We start from the raw sequence: 27697 nt of genomic DNA on the forward strand, positions 1-27697 counted from the left end.
TGAAGACACCCTCCACTGGCTATCATGCCACTCCCCCCAAGAAACCCTACTGCTCAGAGACTTTAACATAGACTGGGGTACCTGTTTCTCACAATCCCCTTCTACCCATATTCACCTGCACGCTTTCACGCAAACCATAACTACCCCGACCAGACTAGGAAAACCCTACCAAAAAGAAACCATACTCAACTGGGTTCTTGTAAATAGTAACCCCCAACAGTACACTGTGGGGACCTTTCCCAGTGACCTAAGTGACCACCTCCTCACCTATGTAGTCAAGCAAAAAGCCGTTAACCCACATCCACCCATAATCAGAAAAGTCAGAAACAATAAAGACTTTCACCCTGCCAAATTCCAACAGGAACTTATCTCCTGTAATTGGTCTATGCTAAAACACCCCCCTTAAAGGAGGCAGTTGTATATTTTAACAATAGATTTCTCAAAATCCTAGATCTGCATGCACCTGTCCATTCATAATAAGAACTGCACCATGGCTTACTAAAGAGTCCAGACAAAAAATCAATAGCAGAAACAAATTATGGGCCCTATGGCGCTCCACTAAAGACCCCCATGATCATGTTAAATACAGGCAAGCTAGGAATGACAGTAAAAAATCCATTCTAAAAGACAAAAAAAATTACTACTGTAATTTACAGACAGTTAACCAGAACAATCCTCAGAAGTTCTGGGCAGGTCTGAATAATCTGCTTTACCCTGGAAAAACATCTACCCCATCCCTGACACAAACACTGACAAATCTTGTGAGGATGTCTCCAATCACTTCAACTGTTTCTTTACTGAACCAATTCAAACCCTAGCTAGCCAACTACCTCCTAGCTCCCCCAGTATTGATACTACCACCCCTCTAAACCAACCCTTATTTAGCTTCAAACCAGTGCCTACATCACTCATCCGTTCTTTCATCAAAAAATTAAAACCCACCACACTCCCCGCTGACCAACTCCCCGTCAAGTACCTCCAAAAATTAGCTGATGCCATTGCCTATCCTATATCAATACTAATTAACCGTATCACAGTAAAAGCAAAAATTCCCACTATTTGGAAAACAGCTTATGAAATCCCCCTACATAAAGAAGGATACTCCACAGATTTCTTCAACTACAGACCAATAGCTATACTTTCCCCAATTGCAAAAAAAATGGAAAAATGTATACACAAACAACTTCTGCACCACCTAATCCAAAATCATCTTATGCCTGACACCCAACACGGCTTCTGTCCACACCACAGCATGACCTCAGCCCTCCTGGCATATACCAATACCATAAACAACAACCATAACAATAATTATATCTCTTCTGCCCTCCTCTTGATCTCTCCAAGGCATTTGACATTGTAGACCACCCACATTAGTTACACATCCTGCAAACCTTCTATCTAGATTCCAAAGCCCTTCTGTGGTTTAACTCCTACCGCAATGGGAGAGAGCAGGCTGTTCTCAGCTACATCTCCTTCTGAATTGAGGTATGCTACCCAGTCCAGCTTTAATACCATAGAGAATTGGCTCTCTGAATGCTTCCTGCTAATAAACCCTAAAAAAACTAAAATGTTGTTTTTTCTCACCTACACTAAGGTCTTTTGCTTTTACCTTTAACATAATGGTGAAAGACGTCACTGTTATCTCCCCCGACCCCTCTACAAAACTACTAGGTGCCATTATTGAAAGTTCACCTGCTGAATCCTACACTAAGGCACTGTACGAGCACATCCACTTATGCATGACTCGTGCCATCCCATATAGAACCAAGATGTTCTCATCCAAAAAAAAGAAGCCAATCTGGTGGTCCCCTGCCATAAACAAACTTTACAACAAAAGGAAGAAACTGTTGCAGAAAAGAGGAAAATCCCAGGATGCAAAAATCTTCCTTACCAGCCTCAGTAAGAAACTGAGATCCCTCATAAAATCCTCCAAAGCTAGTTACGAAAATAAAATTGCCAAAGATTCCAAAGACAACCGCAAGGCATTCTATAACTATGTCAAGAATCTAAATGGCAACGCTCAGATCTGCTCTGAGCTAAAACAGAATGCCATTAAATATACTGATCCCAAGGATATTGCCAATATCCTGGCAAATCGATTCAGTGCCAACTTCACCCCCCTCTCACCCCCTAAATGGGCCATCTCAGTACCAGAAGATTGCCAAATTCTGGTAATAACGGCCACACAGGTAAAAAAACACACTCTCCAAAGCTAAGAATACAGCACCCATGGGACCAGATGACATCCCGGGCTGTGTACTTCATGAACTACAATATGAACTGGCACCTCACCTAAGTGTCATGTTTAATCATAGCCTCAGCTCAGGTTTCATGCCTGCTGAGTGGTGCAGAGCTACAGTTATCCCACTCCACAAGGGGGGATCCACCTTGGATCCCAGAAATTACTGTCCCATCAGTCTGACAAGCCTTATCTGCAAGGCCATAGAGCGTATTATCATGGAACTTATAAGCAAAGACATTGGCAACCTTTAAACACTGGAACCCACCCAGTTTGGGTTCAGGAAGGGCCGATCTTGTCTCCTGAACCTGATTAACTTCTTCAAATCAGTCTCCAGAGCCATGGACAAGGGTCCACACAGCCTATCTAGACCTTGCCAAGGTCGTTGACACCATCCCCCACTCTGGATTCATAGATAAACTTACTAAGCTCGGCATTAATCCCTACGTCACCCAATGGGTTGCTAACTGGCTTACTGATAGAACCTGCACTGTAAAAGTAGCCGACTCCAAATCCAGCTCCAGACAAGTGACAAGTGGAGTACTTCAGGGTTTAGTCCTGGGACTGCTCTTGTTTGGCATCTACTTCTCTGAAGTACAGGCCAACACTAAAGGACTCTGGCTAACAAAGTTCGCAGATGACTGCAAACTGGAAGCCATTATTGAATCCCCAAATGATGTGGATACTCTACAAAAGGGCCTTACAGAAACAGATGCTTGGTGCCAGAGCCATGGGCTCAAGCTCAATGCCAAGAAATGTATAGTTATCCCCTTTGAGAAAAAACATGTATCCGTGAATTACCATATAGGTGGCAGTACACTAAACACCAAAAGTGTGATAAGAGACTTAGGGACACAGGCGGACAGTGGTCTCACCTTCGATAACCATATTGCCACAACAGTCAGGAAATCCTTCTATGTGGCACACCTCATCACTAAGGGCTTTACATCCAGAAAAAAGGAGGTCATTGTCCCACTGTACTCATCCCTCATTAGACCCATTATAGGATACAACACCCCATTTGGTATGTACCTCTCAAGACATCTGCAACAACTGGAAAGGCCGCAGAAATACCTCACTAAAAGAATCACAGGCCTAAAGCAGATGCCATACGCTGACCGCCTTAAAAAACTCCAGCTATACCAGCATATCATCTACGCAGAGGTGATCTCTGCTTAACATACAAGGCCATGTCAAACTCAGAGCTGTTGGACATGCTACACTTAAAGAAATCCCAATCCTGAAGAGCCACACGCTCCAGGGATCTAAACCGTGTCATCACAATAAACAAAACATGCTGGAGGGATAGGTTTCTGACCCAGAGACTCCCCAGACTCTGGAATAGATTGCCCATACGTGTCAAGCAGAGTGCCTCTTTGGCCCAATTCAAAAGGAACCTTGATGATTGGATGGGAGAAAGGAAATTCACCCCAGGGATTACGTCAGTTGCCCTGCTAGACAGGGGTCCAGGGAAGTAAATAGTGTGGGAAGAAATAGCCAGGGAATTGTTATGGCTAGGCTTGTATAGGCCCTAGGGCTGATAGCCTAGTACCAACCTATGAACGTATGAACCTATAAACTAAAGTTTGATTTGCATGTCAATCAATTAATCAAGAACATCAATAAGAAAAATAGGATCTCTGTACAGAATAAAAGCCTTTCTAATACCTCCTGCCAGGATTGCCATAGCCCGCACCCACCTAATCTCAACACTTCCATATGCTTCCCCCCTCTACTCTAATCTAAACAAGTCGGTACTAAACAAACTGTCAACCTGTTACAATCACATTGCCAGATTTGCCACCCACCTGCCATTTAGAACACACCACTGCATTAACCTCAAACAACTTGGGTGGCTAGAACTTCCCAGTCTAATGCAATACAACCTCCTGATTGTAACTAATAAAATTCTCTATAACCCAGATGATATACCATCCCTTAGGACTGTTATCACCCCCCATAACAATCAGAGATTGCTTAGATCCCCGAACAAATTGCTAATTCAGACAATCAAAATTAACAATACAGTTTGGGAAGCCCTCTTTGCAAACTCAGAGAGTCTGGAATCTCCTTTCAGCTGACATTACTTTGCTCTCCTGCCTAGGCCAATTAAAAACCAAACTCAAACAACATCTGGCACTAAACTGGCTTTGCCACTGTAACAAGCCTGGATAACCCTCATCATGAATGTAAATAGGTAATAATATATTAATTTTTCCTAATGTCAATTTTTTCCCCTGACTTAGGGGATAACTATAGCTGTAAACTTGTCTGCATCATGCTTATACCATGTATCCTTTGTAAATAGCTTACCTGTAACTATGTCTTCTTTGTTTTATATTTTTGTCTCTTTCTATCTTGGAGCTTTTCTCCCCAGACCTCCGCTGAAAATGGACATGAATCCAGTCGGACTATCCTGGTCAAAAAATGTAAAATAAAATAAATAAAAATAAATAAATAAATAATAAAGCTCCAGGTATGATGACATAATTATGGAAATATATAAACTTTTTCCTTCAAAAATACTATCCCTCTTCCATAAACCTCTATTAGAAATTCAGTCACGAGCTTTAATACCACCCTCTTAGAGATATTCCTTAATCACACCAATCCTAAAGGAAAACAAATCCCCAAACCTTAGTACCTCATATAGACCTATATCATCATTAAATAATGACTATAAGATATTTATGATAATATTAACTAACAGAATGAAAATACCACTATCCAAACAATAAATAATGATTGAACTGGATTTATATATCATAGACACACACACACATGACAATATTAAAAGGATAATTTCTGTTATGGATTATGTTAATAAAGAAAATAAATAAATACAGTTGGCTTAGATATAGAGAGAGCCTTTGATTCCGTAAATTGGGACTATTTATTCAAAATCCTAATGCTATTTGAATTCCCTGCATCCTTTGTTCATCTCCTAAAGAATATATATACAATATATATACATACATATATATATACATATATATATATATATATATATATATATATATATATATATATATAAAATTTAGCATATGTCATGTTAGGTCCTTTTATCTCTGAATCTATACATATAACAAAAGGCACTAAACAAGGATGTCCCATGTCACCAATTCTATTTGCTCTGGCTATTGAAATATTGGCAGATTCAATTCATAACAATATAAAAATCAAAGGAATAGATGTTTATGAGCAAGACAATTCTAAAGTAATGTTATTTGCTGATGACATATTATTAACATTATTTAATACAAAAGAGACACTAGAAGAATTAGATATATTAATTAACAAATTTTACATGACTTCAGGACTCAATTTCAATAAATCAAAATCACAATTTTTATTTTTAAATAAAAAAATAACTGCAGACTAAGGAGGATCACATCATAGGGAGACAAGACTCTACCTTAAAATATCTAGGAATTGAGTTATACAAGGATAATAATGAATTAGTCTAAAAAAACTACAATAATATCATCAGTACAACTAAATTCTCTGTAGAAAAGTGGAACAAAATAATATTTACATTTGAAGACAGACTATAGTTAACAAAAATGGATTTACTACCTAAGATCCTATGTATAACTTTGGCAATACAACTTTTACCAGAAAGGAATATACTTAAAGAATAAAACTCATGCCTAATAATTTTTTTATGGTTTCCCAAAAGAAACAGAATAGCGTTAATACTTCATATCAGACCATGGAAACAGGGAGGATTAAACTTTCCTGATATAGAAACATATATAAAATCATCAAAGTCTAAAACAATTTCAGATTGGATAAGCCCAAATTATTCTGCAAATTGGAAAGAATTACTTACTACAATATCAATAAATGAATTTGATTTACAAAAAAAAAAATCAAATAACAGATAAAAACAACTTGCCATGGGACATATGTATTAGTATGCAATATAACATAACTAAGCCCACTAAAACTCATATGATTAATTATTACATTGACTCATTTAGGAAAATTATTAATGCAAATATAGATTTAAAAATCTGGTTTGATTTTTTAACACTATTTATAGTCACAAAGAACTTTCCACATAAAATATATAGAGAAATTATTAATTCCTGGGAAGAGAAAGGATTTGTTTGTTGCTCCAATGTATCAAAGAACTAAAAGTTTTTGATATGCAAGTAATAAAAACCACATACAAAATTCCACAACAGGACTGGCTTGCTTTACAGAGTATTCTGTCAAATTTGCAAGATTTAAGTAGAATGAGTAACAATTCTTCATTTAAAGAAATACCTACATTTACAAAACACATATTTGAAATCATAGATAATGACTTTGACATGGGAAACAGTATTTCAAAATTTTACAAAATATTGATAAACTATAAAACACCCAAAACCTCATACTGGGAATATATAACAAAAGGACGCTCAATACATTTAACTGAAGATATTAAAACAAATATCTTATTATCGATAAAATATATATCCTTTACACAATACTGGAAAGTTTTTAATTGGAAATGCTTGCACAGAGCATTCTTAACCCCAGACAGAATCAGTAAAATTAGTTCATCCATAAAAGGAATATGTTGGAGATGTGAACAAGTACACAATGCAGATTGAAACCACATTTTCTTTGATTGTGTTAAAATTAAGTCATTTTGGAATGGTATTAATAACTTTCTGCAAGCTTTATTTAATGAATCATTTTATTTAACTAAAGCTCTTGTATTATTAAATGTGAACGAAGGTCCTCATTTGAATAGGTCAAACATGTATCTAGTATAGACTATACTTGCAATTTCAAGGAAGTGTATAACAAGAAGATGGAATACAAACACAATAACAACTTTGGAAGACTTCTAAAGCTTACTGAAGACCACAGCATTATTGGAAATTAAAATTAAAGAACTAAGAATTTATCCAAAGCCATTTATCAACAACCCTTGGGGAAAAGTCTTATTGTTGATTGACACTATACAATAATTGATCAGACACTCTGATAATGGATTGAACATACTTATAAAGTAACTGTATACATTAAGATCTGTTATAGTGTCAGGCTAATGTAAATAGTGCACATAGTTATTTAAGATCTTATGTATAAATACTATGAAATTCATTCAAATGTATTTGAAAAATAAAAACAATTTTGAATATAAACAGATAGACAGAACTGGTGACATACTGCATTTTGCTGCAGAACAGAGCATATATGACAGGGTTAGCAAACCATTTAATACATGCATAGATGTGATCCTAGCAATGGAAGAAAAGATTGTTCTTGAAATTCCAGCATCTAATTATTCAGACAACATAGTGACCATTTCATAATACTAATAAAAGCTCTTGAGTAGTGATGTTTCTTGCACCATATTTTACTGGGGGTCTATGATAGAAATAAGGAAAAGTAAATGTTCATAAATTACGTCATTAAGTTTATCTCCTATGCAGATGTGAATGCTGCCTCTGTACCTCTATAACTCACTTAGTTGATTTAGTAACAAACATGCACTGACTAATGGAATATGGCAGCATTAATGTACACACACAAATGAACTTAATGTGCAGAGCGTATTCAAACTTATAAGATCAGCTCTGCCTTTTTTAAGTGCATGTTATAACTGGACATGCTGTGTTTTAACTGCCAATACAGCAAATGAAAGATTTAGTGGTATTTTTAATATATTACATTCAGTTTACTATATCAGTATCTTCATCTTGTCTCTAATACATATTTGATCCAATTATAGGACACTGAGAATATTTTATCCTATGCAATGTATCCTTACCCCATGGATTAATTCACCTGCTTATGCTCCCACTCATAATCATGTTATGAAAGTTGGACATTTTCACCACCACTTGTGATGTGGTTGCTTTAATACATATTTTTCTCTCTGCACAGTTGGCCCAGTGGCGATTATGAAGGAACACACATACTAGTTTCACTAATTACATTATTTATAGGACAGGAACAGAGTAACACAGCCTTAAGAGGTGCCAACCATTTAAGAAGAATCAATGCTCTCACATATTAGCTCTTTGTTCTAGACAGAAGGATTAGCTGAAAACCCATCCAGATGCTGTCACTGACACAGTCATATGTTACGCATTTGAAATCTTAAGGGTCTTAGTGGAGTGAATGAATAGGAAACTAAAGCCATATTTAATGACAACTGATACATAAGGTCAGTGAGGAATTCCTTACAACCTGGATGCATATCTATAAAACCAGGTTGCTTGAAGGCTGACATCCTGATTCTGGGTGTTTGTAAGTGCAGACTGAGCATAATTAAGGCTTTGTTGTTTGATAATCTTGGCCATAGTAGATGCAATGCTTGTAACTCTGCTCTGCAGCACAGATCTAAAGGCTTTGGACAATGGGATCCTCCTCACAAGCAACAAACCTGCAGTTACTCAAGAGAGTGTATCAAGAATATGCTAGTGGTCTGCCAGCTAGGTGTTTGAGACAATCAGTCAACATCAGCATTAAATCACAAATTGTGCATTTCAAGGGTTACAATTTCTGAAAGAAATGTTGAAAATCAGCATATAAACAAAAATTGTATGGCACTTACTTTCATCTGATCTGCAGATACCAAGCAAGATATCACGTTCCAAGTATTTTAGTCCCTCAAAGTTTCCTTGATAAAACACTTTTGCTTTGTTGCCACTGATTTCTTCAAGTTGAGTAGTGTTTGCCTTGGCAACCCCAATAGCAAAAATATTAATGCCCTTCTGTCTGAGAGCCTTGGCAGGTTTGACAACTTCATCCCGAGACTCACCATCAGTAACTACAATGAGATTCTGGGAAAGATCTGGACGGCCCCCTCTGTTACTTTCAAAGTATTCAGACACAAACGAAAGTGCTCTCCCTGTTTTAGTCCCAGACTGCATTTGCTGGATTTCATTAATTGCCTGCAGAATTTCAGGTTTGTTGGGTCTTAGCTCAAACTCAGCCTTTGTCTCATCACTGAACTGAATTAGACCAACCTTGACACGATCTTCACCAATGTCAAATTTATTCACCAATGACTGTGCAAATTTCATCATATATGTGAAGTCTTTAGCATTAATGCTTTCTGAACCATCCATTAAGAAGATGACGTCACCTTCCATTTTTTTGCAAACTGCAACAATAATGGAGAAAATAATTAAGATGGTGCCTATAAAGTAGTCCCTTATTTATTTATGTATTTGTGTTTATTTACCAGAGTACAACAATGGCCAGTTTTAGGCCCAACCCAGGTTGCTGTAATACAGCTGATACTTTGGATATATAAAGTTGGCACAGTTATGCAAAGTTATAATAGTTATACATAAAGTAGGTATAGACATACAAATAAGTTAACATGCAAATGTAGAATTCCATACAATATAAATGTATTATTGATAGAAAAAAATGTAGTACAGTAGCAGAATTAGCAAAGTGTGTCTGTGGGGGGGGGGGGGTGCATGGAAGGAAAAAGAGTGAGGAAAAAAATAAATAAATATATATATATATATATATATATATATATATATATAGGTTCACTATGTAATCCCAAAATACTGAAATCACGAATTTCAGTATTTCAAAATTACATAGCCGAACACTCCAAATACCGAAACCCTACAATTGCGAAATTCAAAATCCCGACAGTACACTGCAGATACAATACACACAAACACATATACACAACTCCTCCCCAACTCAAATATAAAACCCTACACTACAGATAAGCAGGGGGGTCAAGCCCCCCTGCACCCCCGTGTGGGGGCAAGCCACCCACACCATCCCTACTTATATATACTAACTCTGAGATTGCACAATCAGACACACAAAGATAACTCACACCCACACATTTTACACTCTCTCGCACACACACATCACAGTCACAACACACACTGACATACACTAAAGCCTCTAACCAACACACATACACATACATACATACCCAAACTCACATCTTACCATTCACACACCACAACACCAGAAGTGCTAATTCAAAATATCCGTACTTCGGGATTTTGAATTTCACGCTTCTGGTGTTCTGGTAATTCAAAGCTTTGCTATTATAATTTTGAAATACTGAAATTCGTGATTTCAGTATTTCAAAATTATATAGGGAACCCCTGTGTGTATATATATATATATATATATATATATATATATATATATATATATATATATATATTTACATTTCGATTTATATACATATTTAGTTATATATTTTGTAGAGGAGTTAGTTTCAAGAACACATAATACATTTATGCATGTCACACCCAGTGACAGTACAGGATCAAGGCTGTAATGAACAGTATAGTATCATGACTGGGATAGTAGGGGGGATTTAAGTTATATAGCCCGAGTTTAGGCATTTGCACTGTCTCTGTTTCAGCTATGTATCATATTATGCTCTGAACTCATTCTACGTGGAGAGAACCTTTAAGCCAAGGGAAGTTCCTGATGTTATAGCATGATGCAATAGAAATGAGTTTAGCAGAGAGGTGTGAGACAGCATCTTGGTAAAGGAGTTTAAGGATGAGTGAACAAAGAAGGTTTGCTCTTTCATAATTTGGAAGCCAGCTTTTTCAAATTAGAGGCAGTGATGCTCATTTTTGTGGGACATGGATATAAACTGACAGATTTTGTCTGACACAGATTGTTGGGTTGAAGTGGTTTTCTTTGAAGCTGCAGTTATGATGATTACACTGTTTTCCATGTGTGCACACACTATGTCTTTGGCTATGACAGCTCTAGCTGGATGGGGGCATGAGGGGGACTTACAAGGCTAGAATAGGAGGTAATTTTGTCTCTGTATATGTTCTTGAAATTTAAATGTTAATCATGACCGATCCCTAGGTACTTGAAAGTGGATATGGTTTCAGCTGCATGGTTGTTTACATCTATTATTGTTTGCTTCTTAAGGCATTTTGCTAAGTTTGAGGCTGTACTGAATAACATAGATTTAAGTGTTGAGGATGATTTTATTTAGTAGTCAGCCAGCTGGTGAGACCTAAAAGGTAATCTTGGAGTTGGCTTGTATTATGGAATCATTGTGGTTGGACCTGTAAATCACAATGTTGTCAACATATAGAAACATAGATCACCGTTATTCATATTAAATCCTGAATGAATGAATGAATGGATGAATGAAAAGATGTACAGTTGTGCCAATGAAGATTTCAAATCAAATGTACTTTATATGAATGCATAGTGGCAAGGAAAATCCCAAGTATATTGTGGTTTGTTGTATCCATTTTGTAATTACTTAATAAGTAACATTGGAATAATTGCAAGTTCACAGATGGAAAAAATTTCTTCACTCAAAGTTGGAGAGTTAATTTAAATAAATGATATGGTGTGTTACAGTATGTTGTTTGGCTTTAGTATACTTCAGTAAGGGCTTCAACTCAGAACTATACGTAATTAATTTTTAAAATATTTTGGCCCCATATTCCAACAATGCATTTTTACCTTCTAAACACCAATTTTTGTGTCCACAAGTGACAAGTAACATTTGATCTGGACCTACAAAACTTATTTAAAATCAGAAGTGGTGAATTAAACTCAGTATTTCAAGAGTAGTTCATTAGTTTATTTCACTATTTTATACTATGGCTTATTTGGTTAGTACCTCTAGGAATATGACATCAGAGCCGTATCAGAATTTTCATTTTTTTTAGTTATGTTTGTGCCCCTCTGCACAGTTGCAATAAGGATCTCTGAGATGTGGGTTGCATGGCATTTGTCCACTTTTCATTGGTCATATTAGTTTTCATTATCATGTCACAATGCATGAATATTCAGAAAAAGGTGCTTAGTAAATGGAAATGTAAGGTGAATAATGAGAAGTCTGGATTCAATTCAGGATGCAGTTTAACTGACTCAATGCTTACAGTGAGAAAGGTAGTGGAGTAGAAGCTAGAGATGAGGAAAGAGTTCAAATGGGCATTCCTAGACATGAAGAAAGCATATGACAGGCTCCCCCCAAAATATGTTTTGACATCCTGGAAACACTGTTATAATTAGTGAAAGCTGTGAAACAAGTAGGAATAGAATTTGGACATACATCGGGTTTCCAAATGGGAGTGGGTGTGCTTCAGGGACCAGTTCTGAACCAACTCCTGCACATAGTGATGATTAACACGCCAATCCAATCAGCGCGTTTTTTAGGGGTTCATGGTATAATAACTATTTATTTATTTATTTTGTTTTACATTTGTTTACTGGGAAAGTCTGACTGGACATATGTCCTTTTTCAGCAGAGGTCCCGGGAGTAAAGCTGCACATGCTATACAATATAGAACAAATTACAGAACAATTATAAAAACACAGGATAGCTACAGATGGAAGGCATCAGAAAGTACACTCTGGTAAAAAATACAGTTGCATAATCACAGCAAAGCTCCACGTAATTACAATATAGAACAAGTACAGGACAGTTTTAAAATACAGGGTAGATACATTTGAAAAACATCAGTAAAGTACGGTCTGGTAAAAATACATTTGAATAATCACAGCAAAGTTACAGTTGGCAAAGGAATTACAAGTCAGTTGTAAAAAACACAGGGTGGATACATTTGGAAAACATCAGTAAAGTACAACTTGGCAAAGTCTATCTGGAAGATTTCAGCAATGTACAGTCTGGAAGAATGGGTTGCTGACAGACTAGTACCGTCAAGGAGATTACAGGTTGTATAGTTATTTTGAGATAGAGCAATAAAAGTACAGTTGGTTAGGTCATGTAAAACCTTTAATCTTTAATATGCTTAGCCAGAAGCAGAGCAGTGACAGCCATTTATTAGCTAGATGAGATTTTAGTGTTTTCTTAAACTGGTGTAGAGTTGTGGTGGATATTATATCCTGTGGTAATTCATTCCAGTTTTTGCCTATTTAATTTGAGAAGAGGCATTCACCAGCTTGGTTTTTGGGTTTGTTGGTCCTAATAAGGGGTTTGTTGGTAGATCTTGGGGTTCTAGTGGTGGAGTAAGAAGGTACTAGTTGGCTCGGGGAAGGGGTTTTATCAGGACTGTAGAAGAGTTTGTGTGCTATAGTTAGTTGGTTAAAGAGAAGGAGTTGAGGGAGTTCCAGCCAATGAAGGTTTTCAAGTGCTGTGCAGTGGTGTGATCTAGATGCTGAGTTTGTAGCATGTCTAGTGATTTTATTGTAACAGGTTTCTAATTTTGCCAGTTCCAATTTTCTTAGTTTTACCAGAATAGGGGATGCATTGAGCAATGTAGAGATTAGCTGTGTCTGTGCAATAGTGGCTTTAGTATTATCTGTGAAGAAGAGTTTATTTTTCTATAAGGTTCCAAGTTTTTTGTGTACTTTTTTGACTGTCTGTGATATGTGGATATCAAACCTCAAATTACAGTCTAATCTCGACTCCTAGAAGTTTAGTATGGTGGGAGGGGGTGATAATGGTATTATTTAATGAAATGATGCTAAAAGTGGTCATGGAAATGGAGGTTTTTGTGGGCTGGAATATCATGAGCTTTGTTTTTGGGGGGATTTAGAATTAAGTGGGTGTTAGTTAACCATTTTTCAACTTCTAGGAATGATTGTTGAGTTTGTGTTTGGAGCTTCTGTAAGTTAGAAGTGGCACATATGACTGTGGAGTCTTCTGCGTATTGGATGAAGGTGGCCAGTGGGGTTGAGTTATGGGGGTTATTTGTGAACAAAGAGAAGAGAACGGGTTCTAGTAGTTTAGTTAAGTAATCCTGGAACCAGGCAAGGGTGGACTGAGATAAGTTTAGTTCTGTGAGGACATTTAGTAGTTTATTATGAGAGACCATATCAAAAGCTTTGGATAAGTCTAAGAAGACAGTGGATACAAATTTGTTATTGTTTCTGTGTTTGTTGATAGCATTGGTAAACGATATTAATGCTGTAATTGTACTATGATATGGTCTAAAGCCATGCTGAGAACTAGTTAGAAGTTTTTTAGTATGGAGAAAGTCAGTGATTTGTTTATGTACAATTCTTTCAAATATTTTAGATAGAGGGGATAAGATTGCAATTGGGTGATAGTTAGCTAACTCTGTTGATGTATCACCTTTATGAAGGGGTATGATGTAGGATGTTTTCCAGAGGGAAGGGATGGAATGTTCCAATATGTATCTGTTGATAAGAATAGTTACTGGATAGGCAATGTCCTCAGCTGTTAGTCTGAGGCAGTCATCAGGCAGATTGTCTGCTGCTAGTGTGGTTGGTTTCAGTTTCTGTAGTTGTTTTTTGATTGTTTCAGTAGAGACTGGTTGCAGTGAGAAGGCAATTCTGTTATTATGTGGGTTATTAGTGTTACAGGAGAGGTTGTTTGACTATTAGACATAGCTAGGATGGTTTCTGTGAAATATTTATTAAACTGGGTAGCTATATCTTCTAAGTTGTTGTTATTGGTAGAAGGGGGGTGCTAATTTTGCCTGGTTGCAATATCCTATTTATGGCTGACCAGAATTTTTGAGGGTTATTGTGATGTTTGGTTTGGATGTCAGAGTTATAGTTAATTGTATCTAGCTTAATGAGCTTTCTTGCCTTATTTATTTGCTCCCTATAGGTCTTTGTCCCTTGTTTTTAATAGTGACCTAGTTTCCTTGCTTAGCCAAGGGGCATAGTTGGAATTGACACTTATAGTTCTAGTGGGGGCTTGTGAATCTAGGATGGCCAGGAAGGTGGTATTAAAATAATGTTCTGCTTGTTCCAGAAGTGCTTTAAGGGGGACCAATTACAGAGTTTTAGGATGTTTATAAGGTTAGTAGGGTTTAGGGTATTTTTGGTTCCTTATTTGCTGGTATATAGTTTGTTTTGTTTGGTTAAGTCACTGTCTAAGTAGATATGTCGGGAAGTGGTCACTGAGGCTGTCTGGCAGATAGACAGCTTTTGAAGAGAGGCCAAGTCTATTGTTTAAAATCCAGCTGAGAGTGGAGTGTTTGTTAGTTGATTTATTTATCTTAGTGGGAGTTCTTACTAGTTGGTCAAAGCCATATAAGTTTAGCATTTTATGGGATTAGGAGAGTTGCAGTCTTCCCAGTGTACATTAAAGTCGCCCATGATTATGGTTTCCTGAGGTAATGTTTTTGAGGTCCATTGCAGTATATTTTCTAAGGTTTGGATATTGTCACCTGGTGGCATATATGAGCCTATTATATTTATATTTTTGCTTGAGTTAACTTTCAGCTTGATAAACAGAATTTCTGCATTGTCAAATCTTGGGGTTTGTTTGTCTATAGGTACTAAGAAGAGGTGAATTTTAAGGAGTACTGCTACACCCCCTCCTCTTTTGCTCACTCTATTGTTGTGTATGATATTATAGCCTGGTGGTAGAAATTTGCTACTGGGGGTCTCTGGTTTTAGCCATGTTTGTGTAATCAGTACGATGTCAGATGAATATAGAGAGAGATTGTCATGCAAATCTTGACTTTTGTTATTAATACTTCTTATGTTAATGTTTAAGAGTAGGATGTCAGATTTGTTTCTAGGTGGGATGGTAGTTGGTTGAGAGTGGTTGATATTTTGAGAGATGGAGTTGATTAGGATGGGGATAGGACCAAGGTTTGGGTGTATGTCACCACAACTAGTTAGTATAGATGCTATGTTGACCAAGGTTTTTAGTAGCTTTACTAGGGTCTTGTTGTATTTCAGGGAGATGGAACAGATGTTAGGGTGTGGGACTAAGGTATGGTTAATGTGTTGTGAGGTTGTAATGTTAAGGATTGAGGGATTTATGTGGATGTTGTTTGGGGTTGGCCTGGGTGGAAGGGTGCTAGAAGTATAGTGGGAAGTTTGGGGTTCTTCTATGCTTGAGTGATAGGAGGAGATATGTGCTGCTATTGTAAGAAGTGCTAGTGTGAGTGTGTGTATGTATAGCTGTTGCCTAAGTATCATTGTTGTCTGGTAGACTATTGTTCGTTTAGTTTTGGGCAACTTTTGAAAGTTGCTCTTTTAGGTAATTAGACATTAGTAAGCATTGGGTGGGGTGGAGATGTGTTGAGAGGTAATAAGTAATTATTGTTAGTGAGAGTGAGTTATGCTGGGATTGGCTATGTGGGTTGGGGGAGTGTCTAGAGAAATATAAAGTTGGGTATAGTGAGGAGTGGGTGGGAATGGGGGTAGGCTAGGGGAGCGGAGTGAGCCCGAGCCTAGCAAGGGCGAATGGAGTGGGTTTGCCCAGAGAACGACAGCACAGTGAGCGAGCAACAAAAAACAATCAATTACAAGGTGAGTTCAGGGTATGAGTCTGGCCTGGTCAATGTAAGCTTGCAATTGTTCAGATATTAGTTTATGTCAGTACCAATGTTTGAGCAGAGATTCTTGCTGTTACCATTTGGAGAGAGCTAGTTGATCAGCAAGCAGGTTGGAGGGAACAGAAAAATGAAGCTGCAGATGAAGTGGCACTATGATCAGACTCTGAATAGAGATTTAAGCAAATGATAGGAGACTGGAATTCAAAATTGAAGTCACATGGGATGAAACTGATTATATACAGGTCAGTAGCCATGGCAGCAAAATGGGGGAATCAGAAGAAACTGAAAACTGATATAGAAGGGAAAACCATGGAATAGCTTAACAGTTTAATGTCTCTGTGTGCTGTAGCTGAGTAGAAGGGATGGGATGCCTGAATAAGCAAGTAAAAGCTAGAATCAAGGTGCTGCAGCTGAATAGAGCAAAATGTAGGAGTAGGGCGAGACAGATGAAAGGCAAAGAAGCCAAAAAAGTAAGGTGAACATAACTGTGGTGTGACTAGTATTACTGTATGGTATACAAACCTGGATACTGAAAGCGGAGCATCTGAAGAAGCTTGAGATGATAGAGATGAAGTGCATGAGATAGGTAGTATGACTCACACTGTGAAACAGATGAAGAAATGAGGACATCACAGCAGAAGCCAAAGTAGCATCAGTTACAGAAAAGCTCAAGAAGGACTGACTATGGTGGCCTGGCCACATAAGCAGGAAAGCAGAAGATGATTTGGTAAAACAGGAGGAAGGCCAGAGGAGATGAGGATATCCAGCCAAGAGATGAATGGATTGCATGAGGGAACACCTGAAAAATTCAGGCATGACTATCAAGGAAGGTAGAAGAGTGGCTCTGAACACACTGCCCTTATGTAAAAAAAAATGGAAAAAGGTTAATTATGAAGCTGAAAACACTACTATTATATAACAACAATAGATGAAGTATGCATGTAGTTTTAAAAGTCACACACTTTCTTTTCTAATTTAGATGACTATTAAAACTGTTTTGTTACTAAATGTTATACATTAGTTTTTTTATCATTTACTGTTCTTTCATTCACCTATTATGATACAGCTAAGAAAACTAAGAATTAGTAGCTGAAATTCATTTAAATGTGCAAAAAGTATATACTGATTTTGATATGAGACCATAATGCAAATAAAGCACTAATAATCACATATACCTCTAATAAAAGCACGTATGCACTCATCAAAATAAATATTGCTATGCCATGAATTCTGAAATGATTCAGATAAAATTGTCCTAGCCTATCAACATTTCTTTCTATTTTTGACACTGAAGAATTGTTACAATTCATTTTCTTCTTTAACCTGGTATCTTGAGTCAAATCTGATATGTTTCATGTCACCACCTCATTGCCTTGAAACTTAAAAGATCACTTCATCATAATCCTATTTTTCAGGTGTCTAAAGAAAATAGCCACATTTTGCCCCTTAATGTCAGATCCATGTTCAGATATTTAAACTTTAAGGGGTCACAAAATTGTCCTTAAAAATATATATATAGCTGTTCATTGCCACATAGATAACCTTGACTGATGAACAAATGAATGACCTATCTTTATAAAAAATTATATCGGGCATTGATGTCTCCCAAATTCTCTTCCTTGTAAAATGTACTTACAGTTACCATAATGGCCACATTTGTTCCGAGATGACTATTTTAGTTCTGCGTAGATACATTACTGGAAAACAAAATCTTACAGTTTACTAATTTTGAAAATGCAACTATATGGGAATTCATGTTTTTGAGGAAACTCTGAAGGATCAGGAAAATACGACTCCCACATTCTCTTTAATTTACATATTACTTTGCACGGTCAGTGCAATATGGGGTAAAACAAAATTGTCTTTTAATATTGAAAGATTAGCATTGCACAGGACTCTGTATCTTGATATGTTTAATTGTTCCCATGTAATTCTGCTAGGGATTTTTTTCCTTTCTGCACCATTACCTTGTCACAGGAAAAGGGTTTTGTGTATCTCAGTGAATCTATGAGCTACCATGTAGGACCATGTTATGGCAGAGAGATCAGATAAAAAAGATAGTCCTACTATCTGGTCAGCAAATAGTAAACAAATTAATTAATATCGGTTTACTGTTTTCTAATGTTTGACATGATACTTCAACTGCTTTAACTGTTTTATCTTTCCGAGACAAACATTATGTTTAATTTATAATGAGGCAATGTCAATATAACATACACATTCCCTAGGACTTATGAAAATGTTACTGCACTGCTTTAAGGACCTAGATAAAAAGGCTCTGTTAACACAGTGCTGTTTTTTGTGATTCATAAACACATTTATTGCAATAAGTAAAGAACTAATTTTCAGCTATTTTGCATGTCTATGTATCATGTCGTGTAAGCACAGGCACTCCCCCCCCCTCCATTCTCCTAAACGAACAAGCACACACCACATACTCCAAATCTGGCCCTGTCCTAAGCACATCCATGATATTTCCTTTTCCCCTGTCCTGAAACTTTACGGATAATACATTAAATAAATAAAAAATAAATTAATTAATAAATTATACAAAAGCCTTAATGCCAGACATTTGAAATTCACATTTCATATCCTTCAATAAATGCATGTAAGGGCAAAAACTTAAAATATGCTTACCTTTTCCTGTCCCACTCCCTCATATGTCACAACATGTTGCAGGCATTGCATGTTGCCCAAGATACTCAATACTACAAAAAAGCACCCATAGCACTAACTGTTAGGGTTTCCTGTATCAAGGCAGCTTGATTCAAATCGCTCTTTATATATATTTTTAACAATTTTCTGCTGCCTAGTGGTGTTGCAGAGGATTAATATCCTTGGCAGGAAGGTACAGGGTTTGAGGTCTGCTTCGTGCCTTTTAAGGTACTCTTCTTTTCTCTTGTGTCTAATTGTTCCCTATACCATGTGTTTCACTTTAAGTGTGTTCCGTGACCCCTCCAATCTCCCTAATGGTTTAGTGCTGTTAAGCCATGGAAATAACATTTATCCCTGGTGTCCATGTCTAGTGTTTCTCCTACCCTACAGATCCACACACTGTTTAATGCCATTAAGGCATGGAAATAAGTGTTTTCCCTAGGTCCTTATTCTTAAAATGCCATTCAGTCATATGTTAACTATCGCTGTTGTATAGTGGTCCTCCCCCCATCCCCCTACTGTTTAAGTGTCAGTAAGACATGACAGTAGAACCCCTGCTGTTTGTTGGCTCTCTCTACCCTGATCTCCATTCTGTCTAAGTGCTAGTCAAGCATGAACTTTAGAAGTTATCCTCAATGTCTAATGGTTAAACACACCCCCAATTCCTGTTCTGGCTAAGTACTGCTTAGGCATGAAGTTTAGGGGTTACTTCTTGTGGCTGGTGGTTCCTTCCACCGCCAGTCCTTGCTCTGTCTACGTGCCACTCAGGCACAAAGTTTAGGAGTTACCCCGATGGCTATTGGTTCCCCTCCACCCATGTGTTGCAGATTCTGCTTCTTATTCTAGGGATGTGTGGAAATATTACAGCTTCACAACCATGCTCCACTGATCACAACTTCACAGCAGAAACAGGTTTCCAAATGGGACAGTCAACAGATCAGTGATGCATCAGGAACTGGTGGAATTATTCAACAAAACAGAGATCGAATTGATGAAAATCATCATACGGGACAATGACCTTAAGTTATCTAATTTAAAAAAAGAGACTGTGGATTTAACTACCTGCATTACCAATGACTTATAATTCAATAATATATGTCAACAGTTTAATAAAGTGTTTATAAATCTGGATAAATATGTTATGGGCAATATTAAAAGGAAAAAAAAAACAAATTAAGTAGGGATGCCAAAGACTATGCAGAAAGAAAAGTGTATACCTGTCCTTCCCCTCCACCCCAAGTTAAAGACGCAGCTAACAACTATGTGGGTAGTGTGAGAGGTGGAAATGATGATAAGGTGAATGACAATAATGCTATAGAAACAGAGTATGATAATCCTTTTTTGGTACACACACACTCTCCAACTACACCATTTGGAATGTTTGAAAAATGGGAAAACAGGCCTGGAGAGGGTCCAATAATTGGACAGTGAACAGACCAGCATGGAGAGGGAGGGGGGGAGAGAGAAGGAACTGAATGATTTTTGTGACACTAATGTATTTGAAAATTTAGGCATTGATTTAAATAGAGAAAATATTAACGAAAATGGGTTTGTAAATGGAAACAAAATGCACGTATTAACCCATTAAGGGTTTACTTTGTATAATTTGAGTGACCTTGAAGTTTATGAAACACATCTGAAACTATTGTGTTATGGTTTTAATTTTGTACCTAAGCACAGAATTGATGTTAGGAGGTTAATAATCAACTTGAGGTTATACACTAGACAATTGAACTTGCATTTGTTTTTTTTTTTTCAACACACTCTCCTGTCCTACCTTTGACTATGTAAAATGAATTGAAAAGGAAAAGTACTTTTATTTCTCCTTATAACCCTATGGCATTTGCATTTGAACGTATATGTGAGGGTGAATTTAGAACGTTTAATAACATTGACATGATGCCAACTGGAAACTTAGTTGAAGAAAGAGCTTGTCTGAATGAGTTGATGCACAATAGGGATTAAAGAGTCATGAAACCAAACGAGGGTGGGGGGTTAGTCATCATGAGTCAAATGGATTATGTATGTAAAATGTTTGACATTTTAAATGACACATCTACATATGACAGAGTATCCCGAAATAAGATTAATAGGGAATATGCTAAAATTGACTTATTTCTGTATGATTGTTTTTTTCAAGGGGTAATCACAAAAGAAGAGATGGATTATTTCTTAGTTGAAGCTCCAGTTATTCTATGTTTGGGATACCTAAGATACATAAAAATCAGTTTGACCCCCCCCCCCCATTTAAACCTATTCTGTTTGCAAAGAGGTCTAGGATAGAAGCACTGGCAACTTATATTGATCATCATTCAAAAGGTGTCCTACAGGACAAACATTATATTCTAATGGATTCTTGGCAGTGCTTGGAAAGTTTGAGGGGAATTAACATTCAACAGGAATTTTTATTTTTGGCTGTGGATGTCATCAACCTGTTCAGTGTTATATCCCACCAAATAGGTCTTGCTTATTATAGACAAACCTTAATGACTGCGGGTAGATTGGATAACACAAAGGTGAATTTTTTGACGGATTTAATGGAAATAGTATTGATCAGCAATTTTATATTCTTTGAGGGTGGATTTTTTTCACCAGAAAACTGGGGTGGCTATGGGTTCTAAATGTGTACCAGTTTTTGCGAATTTGGTCATGGCAAAATGGCAAGCATGTTTTTTGTTTCACTCTAGGTATAGCAGCAATATTTTGAGTTTTCGAAGATTTTTGGATGACTCTTTGATTCTGTTGACAGGGACCCATGATGAAGCACTAGAGTTTATAGAATATCTTAACAGTGCAACCCAGTTTTTTAGATTCACCTTCTGGGTGCACGAAACAAAAATTGATTATTTGGACTTACTTTGGAAGAAGGATATGAATAAGGGGAAATTAATATCCACCATTTTTAGAAAGAAAACATATTCAAATTCTTTGATATTTATCACCTGCTACATCAAAAAAGGAGTGTTGCCAAATGGCAGATGGTTAGGTTGTCAAGGCTGGTAAGTGACGATGAGGCATTTACACTGGAAATGGATAAGTCAATGGGTATGTTTATAGATAGGTGATACCCCCCTCAATTTTTGAGGAAAATGAGGAGGTGAGTAGGAACAGAAGTAGAAAGTTTCCCCCGATATTGAAAATGGGCAATGTGGTACATGGAGAGGAGGTACAAAGGAACATTTTTGGGAATGATGTAATGATAATAGATTACAATGAACACACACCAATATTAGTGTCAAGGTTAAACATGTTTTGGGAAGGTATATTGGATCACGAGTTAAAAGTGAAATTAGTAAATAAACTTAAGATAGCTTACAGTAGGAGAAGAAATTAAAAAAAATTGTTAGAAATGGGTTTGAAGAGGGAAGTAAATGTTTACAGGTCCACTATGAGTAAATGTGGGTTTTGTAGGTGGTGTAGATATATCAATAATGGACCATACATAGCTATCCCTGGTTTCTATAGAAACCTGCAATGTCCAGTTTGGTGTAATTGTGAAACAAAGTTGGCTGTATATGTGGCAACCTGCACAGCTTGTCCGGCATTTTATGTCAGAAAGACAGTTAGGAGATTAAAAGACAGGATCTTTGAGCATGTTCATGACATTAAAAACAAGAAAATACATAGTTCCTTGTACGTGCATGGGACAATATGTATGAATTTTAAAAAGTTTACATGTTTTGTTATTAATAACGTTAAAATTAGAGAAAGGGGGGGACCCAAATCTTGAGGTTGAAATTAAAGAGACTGAATGGCAGATAAGGTTAAATGCCAAGCAGGAACCAGGAATTAATGACTGTATTTCAATATCAAGTGCTTTGAAATGCAGAGCAGGACAAATTTAATATTTTCAAACTTTGAAGTTTGAAAGACACCAAGATCATAACATATATTTACAGTGAGTTTCATGTTACACATTGTTTTTTTATATATGACAATGTTTTTCCTTGTTATTATGGCATTTTATTGAATGCGATTTGGGGTTTGTTAGCTATGGGTATTATGTTATTAATTATTATCAGAAGTTCATTATAGGAAGAAGTGAATTGATAATATTAGTGTAGACATTTATATACTTCTATTATTATCATTTTTAAGTGTATGTAGTAGTCAATAGGGGGAGTAGTGAGGGTGTGTGAGGAAGTTACATTAGTAATTAATTTCGAACAAGTGGTATAAAAGGAAGTCAAGGTTTTGTTAACTTGACTCTCATGAAGCCCTTTTGATGTTTTGTTTTACATTTTTTTTTTTTTGTTTTAATATAAAGTAGTTTTTGCCTTTACATGAAGTGGGTATTTTTTGTATTTCTGCTATGAGCTACCCCACCTCACACACACACGCACACGCACACACACGCACGCACACACACACGCTCACGCACGCGCACACGCACGCACACACACGCACACACACCAACCTACCCTTAACACTAAACTCCTCAGTATTTATCTCTACCACAATGGATAAACTACTGCAATGAGAAAGGTGCAGCTGCACTAATCTACATGTGTTCATAGGAATCAGTCAGCATGTAGATTCCTTCCCTGTGACAATTCCAAGTAAGAGAGCACATGGTTAATTAGCATATGCCTCTCATTCAGACTGCCTCATTAGCATGCATCATGGCTGCAGATATAGGCCAACGTGATGCTGCATGTCTTTGTGTAAAAGCATCATGATAGGGTCGCCTATGAATTGAAAAAAGTTGCCTCGAGGTTTACTCCTTATGGTAGCCTTTTTGAATTTCCTCCATTCTTTTGTGGCAATTTCTTCCTTTTCTAGTACTGACTTTTTGACTTTGGTGAGCAATAAAACACTGGCAAAACAGTAACTCAGATATTAGTGTTGTTGTTAAAGTTTTGCTAAGTTACCAGAGATGGCTATGACTAATAATATATTAACAAATCAGTAGGGGTATTATTATATTTTCTGGAACTAGAAGGTTGTATTGAAAATTTGAGATATTTGTACTGATCTAAGGTATTAATAAGCAATACCTGATTCAGTATATCTCTACAGGTTATGATTAAGTACAAAAGATGATATTGTATATGATTATTTGATGATTATTTGTAAATGTTTGAGATAAACGTATTGGTATAATAGGTTACAATATATGATCTAATAAAAGTAATTAAGAAGCTGACTTTCTGAGCAACAATTATTTTCTCAGAGGTACTCGGCTATTGTCAATATTGCAGATTCTTTTATTGATGATTCTTTTTTTACATGGGGTAACCTAAACTTTCACTGAGATGTAAACTTTGTTAGTTCAAGTTATATATTACTGACAGAGGGAAGACAATGTGGTTTGGGGAACACTGCTCACTCAGCACACATGCATAGCAGTAACATTTTTTGAAATTGGGATTTTCAAACCATTTTCATTTCAGAAATTCTGATTTCTGAAAAATCAAGATCAACAAACTGTACTGTGAGACAACTGTGTTCAGTCAGCTACCATGCTCTGCCCAATTCATGGGCAGGTAAACCAGCAGGACTAGGGCTCCCTGTTCCAAAGACCTAAATATGGCCTGCGACTTAAATAGGACATGCTGAAGGGACCGATTTATCTCCCAGAAACTGCTGCATCTTGGGAACAGGCTACCAATCCATGTGAAACAGACCACCTCTACGACACTGTTCAAGAGGACACAGGATGAGTGGAGGGGGTACTGTAAATTCTAAATGGAATAGAGCCCACAACCCTCTTGGTCATTTGCAGACATCACAAAATGCAGTCTTGGGTACTGACTAGCATTTCTATGATATTGCATTGAGATGAAATGGCTAGGCTTAAAATGCCATCTGGGTCAATAGCCTCGTAATCTCCTATGAGCCTATGACCTCTCTCTCTCTTTATATAGATATATACATACACACACACACACACATATATATATATATATATATATATATATATATATATATATATATATATATATATACAAGGGCGCCCGCAGGCAGGTGCAAGGGGGTGCACTTGCACCCCCCTGGAATCGGCTGATTAGTTAATCATATAATTTAAAAAAAAGTTTTTTTTTTTTTTTTGGGCGCATTCTTCTTTAAGAAGAAAGAAGTCCAGTCGCGGGCATGCTGACATCATCGCTCATCGCGCAGTGCACATATTTTCAAGTTTGCGAGCGGGAATTGACACGGATGGTTTTGGGTTCACAAGCGGGAACTGAGACAGACTTCACTGGAGATGGAGGCGGGACACGGACGGTTTCGGGTTCGCAAGCGCGATGGATGGATACTTAGGAGCGAGCGGAAGATGGGACACTTTCAGAGTGAGTAGTCGGACGGAAGATGGGACTGGTGTGTGTGTGTGTGTGTGTGTGTGTGTGTGTGTGTGTGTGTGTGTGTGTGTGTGTGTGTGTGTGTGTGTGTGTGTGTACTTTTTCTGTTCCTCATAAAAATCTGTGGTTTCTGTATTGTGTCCTTGCAAAGCCAGTGGTAACATTGTTGCCTGACAGCTACATGTTCTCTGGTTTGATTCTTGGCTGGGGTGCCTTACAGTCTGTGTGGAATCTGTATGCCCCCCCTGTTTTTGTTTCCTCCCATCTTACAAAAACATGTGTCTGTCTGGAGTGTTTCTCCCTGGGCCTCTGCTAAAATGAGCTTTTTTCCAAGTCAGACTTTCCTGGTTAACAAATGTTAAAAAAATGACACTCATTTGAATATCAGACTTCATATTCTTCAGAAAGTGCATGGTAACAAAAGCTTTTATTCTAGCAATTTTCTAAGTGTACAAGATGGATATTTGAAATGTATCCCTATCTTTGGGACTGTATTACCCCCCATTATTGGCTTCATCCAGGTTTTGTGCTAAGGTTGAGAGCTATGGTAAGAACTGAATTCACTGAATATGTTTGGGGGCTATATTCCCCCATTACTGGCTTTGTCCGGGTGTTTTTTGCTAAGAGGTTGAGAGCTATGGTGAGAACTGAATTCACTGAATGTTTGGGGGCTGTATTCACCCATTATTGGCTTTGTTCAGGTATTTTGTGCTAAGAGGTTGACAGCTGTACTATGGTGAGAACTGAATTCACTAAATGGTAGCCATTTAAGTTTCAGTCTTCCTCTTTCACAAAACAACTGATTTGGCGTAGTGGTATGTTGCTCTGACTGTTTTGCACAGGGTCCCCTGGATTCAAGATGTGGCAGTGAAATGCATGGTGGTAACACAGCATTTTATTCTAGCAACTTTCCAACATTATACAAGCAATGTTTAAAATGTGTCCCTGGTTTTTGGCCTTTTGTCCCCCCCAATAAATTTTGGCTTTTTCCAGATTTCTTGTGCTGCAAAGTTCAGAGATACAGCTGAGTGTCAAGTAGATTTTACAAGGAGCTGAGAGTTGCAGGGGAGCAAAAGTTTAGTGCTGCTTATGTTTAGTCTGCTTGCATTGTTTATAGCACAACAGATAGTGTCCTTGCTTTAGATTCTGAAGGCTGTGGGTTCTACTCCCACAGTAGGTAGATGCATTGCTGATACTGTACTGTGTTATAAATGGGGTGGATGCTGCAGTCCTTTTGGCAAAGATACCTAGTAACTATGAACCTGTTATCAGTTTGCTATCCATTCCCTATTGCGGTATTACTAGCTTATCATTTTTTTATTGCATGCAACATAGGCAATTTATTCTTCAAGGGTAACAGGCACTTTATTTGTAGATTAAACAATGACATATAAAGTTGTTTGCTAGCAGCAACCTCTTTATTAGTTACAAATTTCTTTAATGTGGATTTTACTACTTCAGAGATTGTGCATATTTTTTACTGATACTGATGGACTATAGAAGGTTGAGTAGACTTTTTATGATGGAAATGTTCTGAATTGGGCAGTTTTGTCATTGGTGTATGCATTTTGTTTCATTGTTTACTGGAAAAATGTTCAAAACAATAAATTTAAAATGCCCTCTAACAACTGTACTGTATTGTACAAGGAATATAATGTAATACAGTCAGGAAGGTGTATCAAAGAGCATGTGTATGTTATGTTCGAGTGGCCTATGATTTTGAAGACAGCCCAGAGTTAATATTTATCTGCCACTGGCAAAATGTATTTTCTTTGAATGTGGGTTTCAATGCTGTTTCAATGCATGTGAGTTTCAAGGGCAGAGAAGTTTTAATGTTGAGTCGATTTTCATTGTAAGACTGCATTGCTTTGTTTAACAGATATGTATTAGGGTTTGTGCTGTAAAATGCAAAATAAAACTTTCAAATGAAATCTAAATCATCGCAGAAGTAAAGCTGTATGCACATTACAGTGTTTATGGTAAATGGGGCAAAATAACCAAGGAATGGGACATTGGAATGGCTGCAGGGGGGAGGCTCCATTCGACCATGATTTTGTGGGGGGGTAGCAAACTCAGACAGCCCCGGTTGAACTATACCTCTCAGTTGTCCATATCTTTGCAGAATGAATAGATATTTGCATCTTATTTTTGGTTTGTTCCTCATAAAATTTGTGGTTTTCTAGGAAATCATTTAGGAATGAAGTCACTAAATGACAGACATTGAGTTTCAGACGTCATAACCTTCAGAAAAATGCATGCTAATGCAAGACTGTCTTAAGTTTATTCAAGAG

General features: G+C 37.1%; 1 protein-coding gene across 1 annotated transcript in view; it reads right to left on the minus strand.

Moving 5' to 3' along the window:
- Positions 1-27697, minus strand: part of LOC122796879 (collagen alpha-6(VI) chain-like) — a 1248728-nt gene that overhangs the window by 733885 nt on the left and 487146 nt on the right. Inside the window, exon 8 of the mRNA XM_044065630.1 lies at positions 8802-9353. Coding sequence (XP_043921565.1) covers positions 8802-9353 — 552 coding nt within the window. The remainder of the gene's footprint in view (positions 1-8801; positions 9354-27697) is intronic.

Source organism: Protopterus annectens, chromosome 3.part0, assembly GCF_019279795.1.
Source record: "Protopterus annectens isolate FY-2018-M chromosome 3.part0, PAN1.0, whole genome shotgun sequence".
NCBI classification, from domain to species: domain Eukaryota; kingdom Metazoa; phylum Chordata; order Ceratodontiformes; family Protopteridae; genus Protopterus; species Protopterus annectens.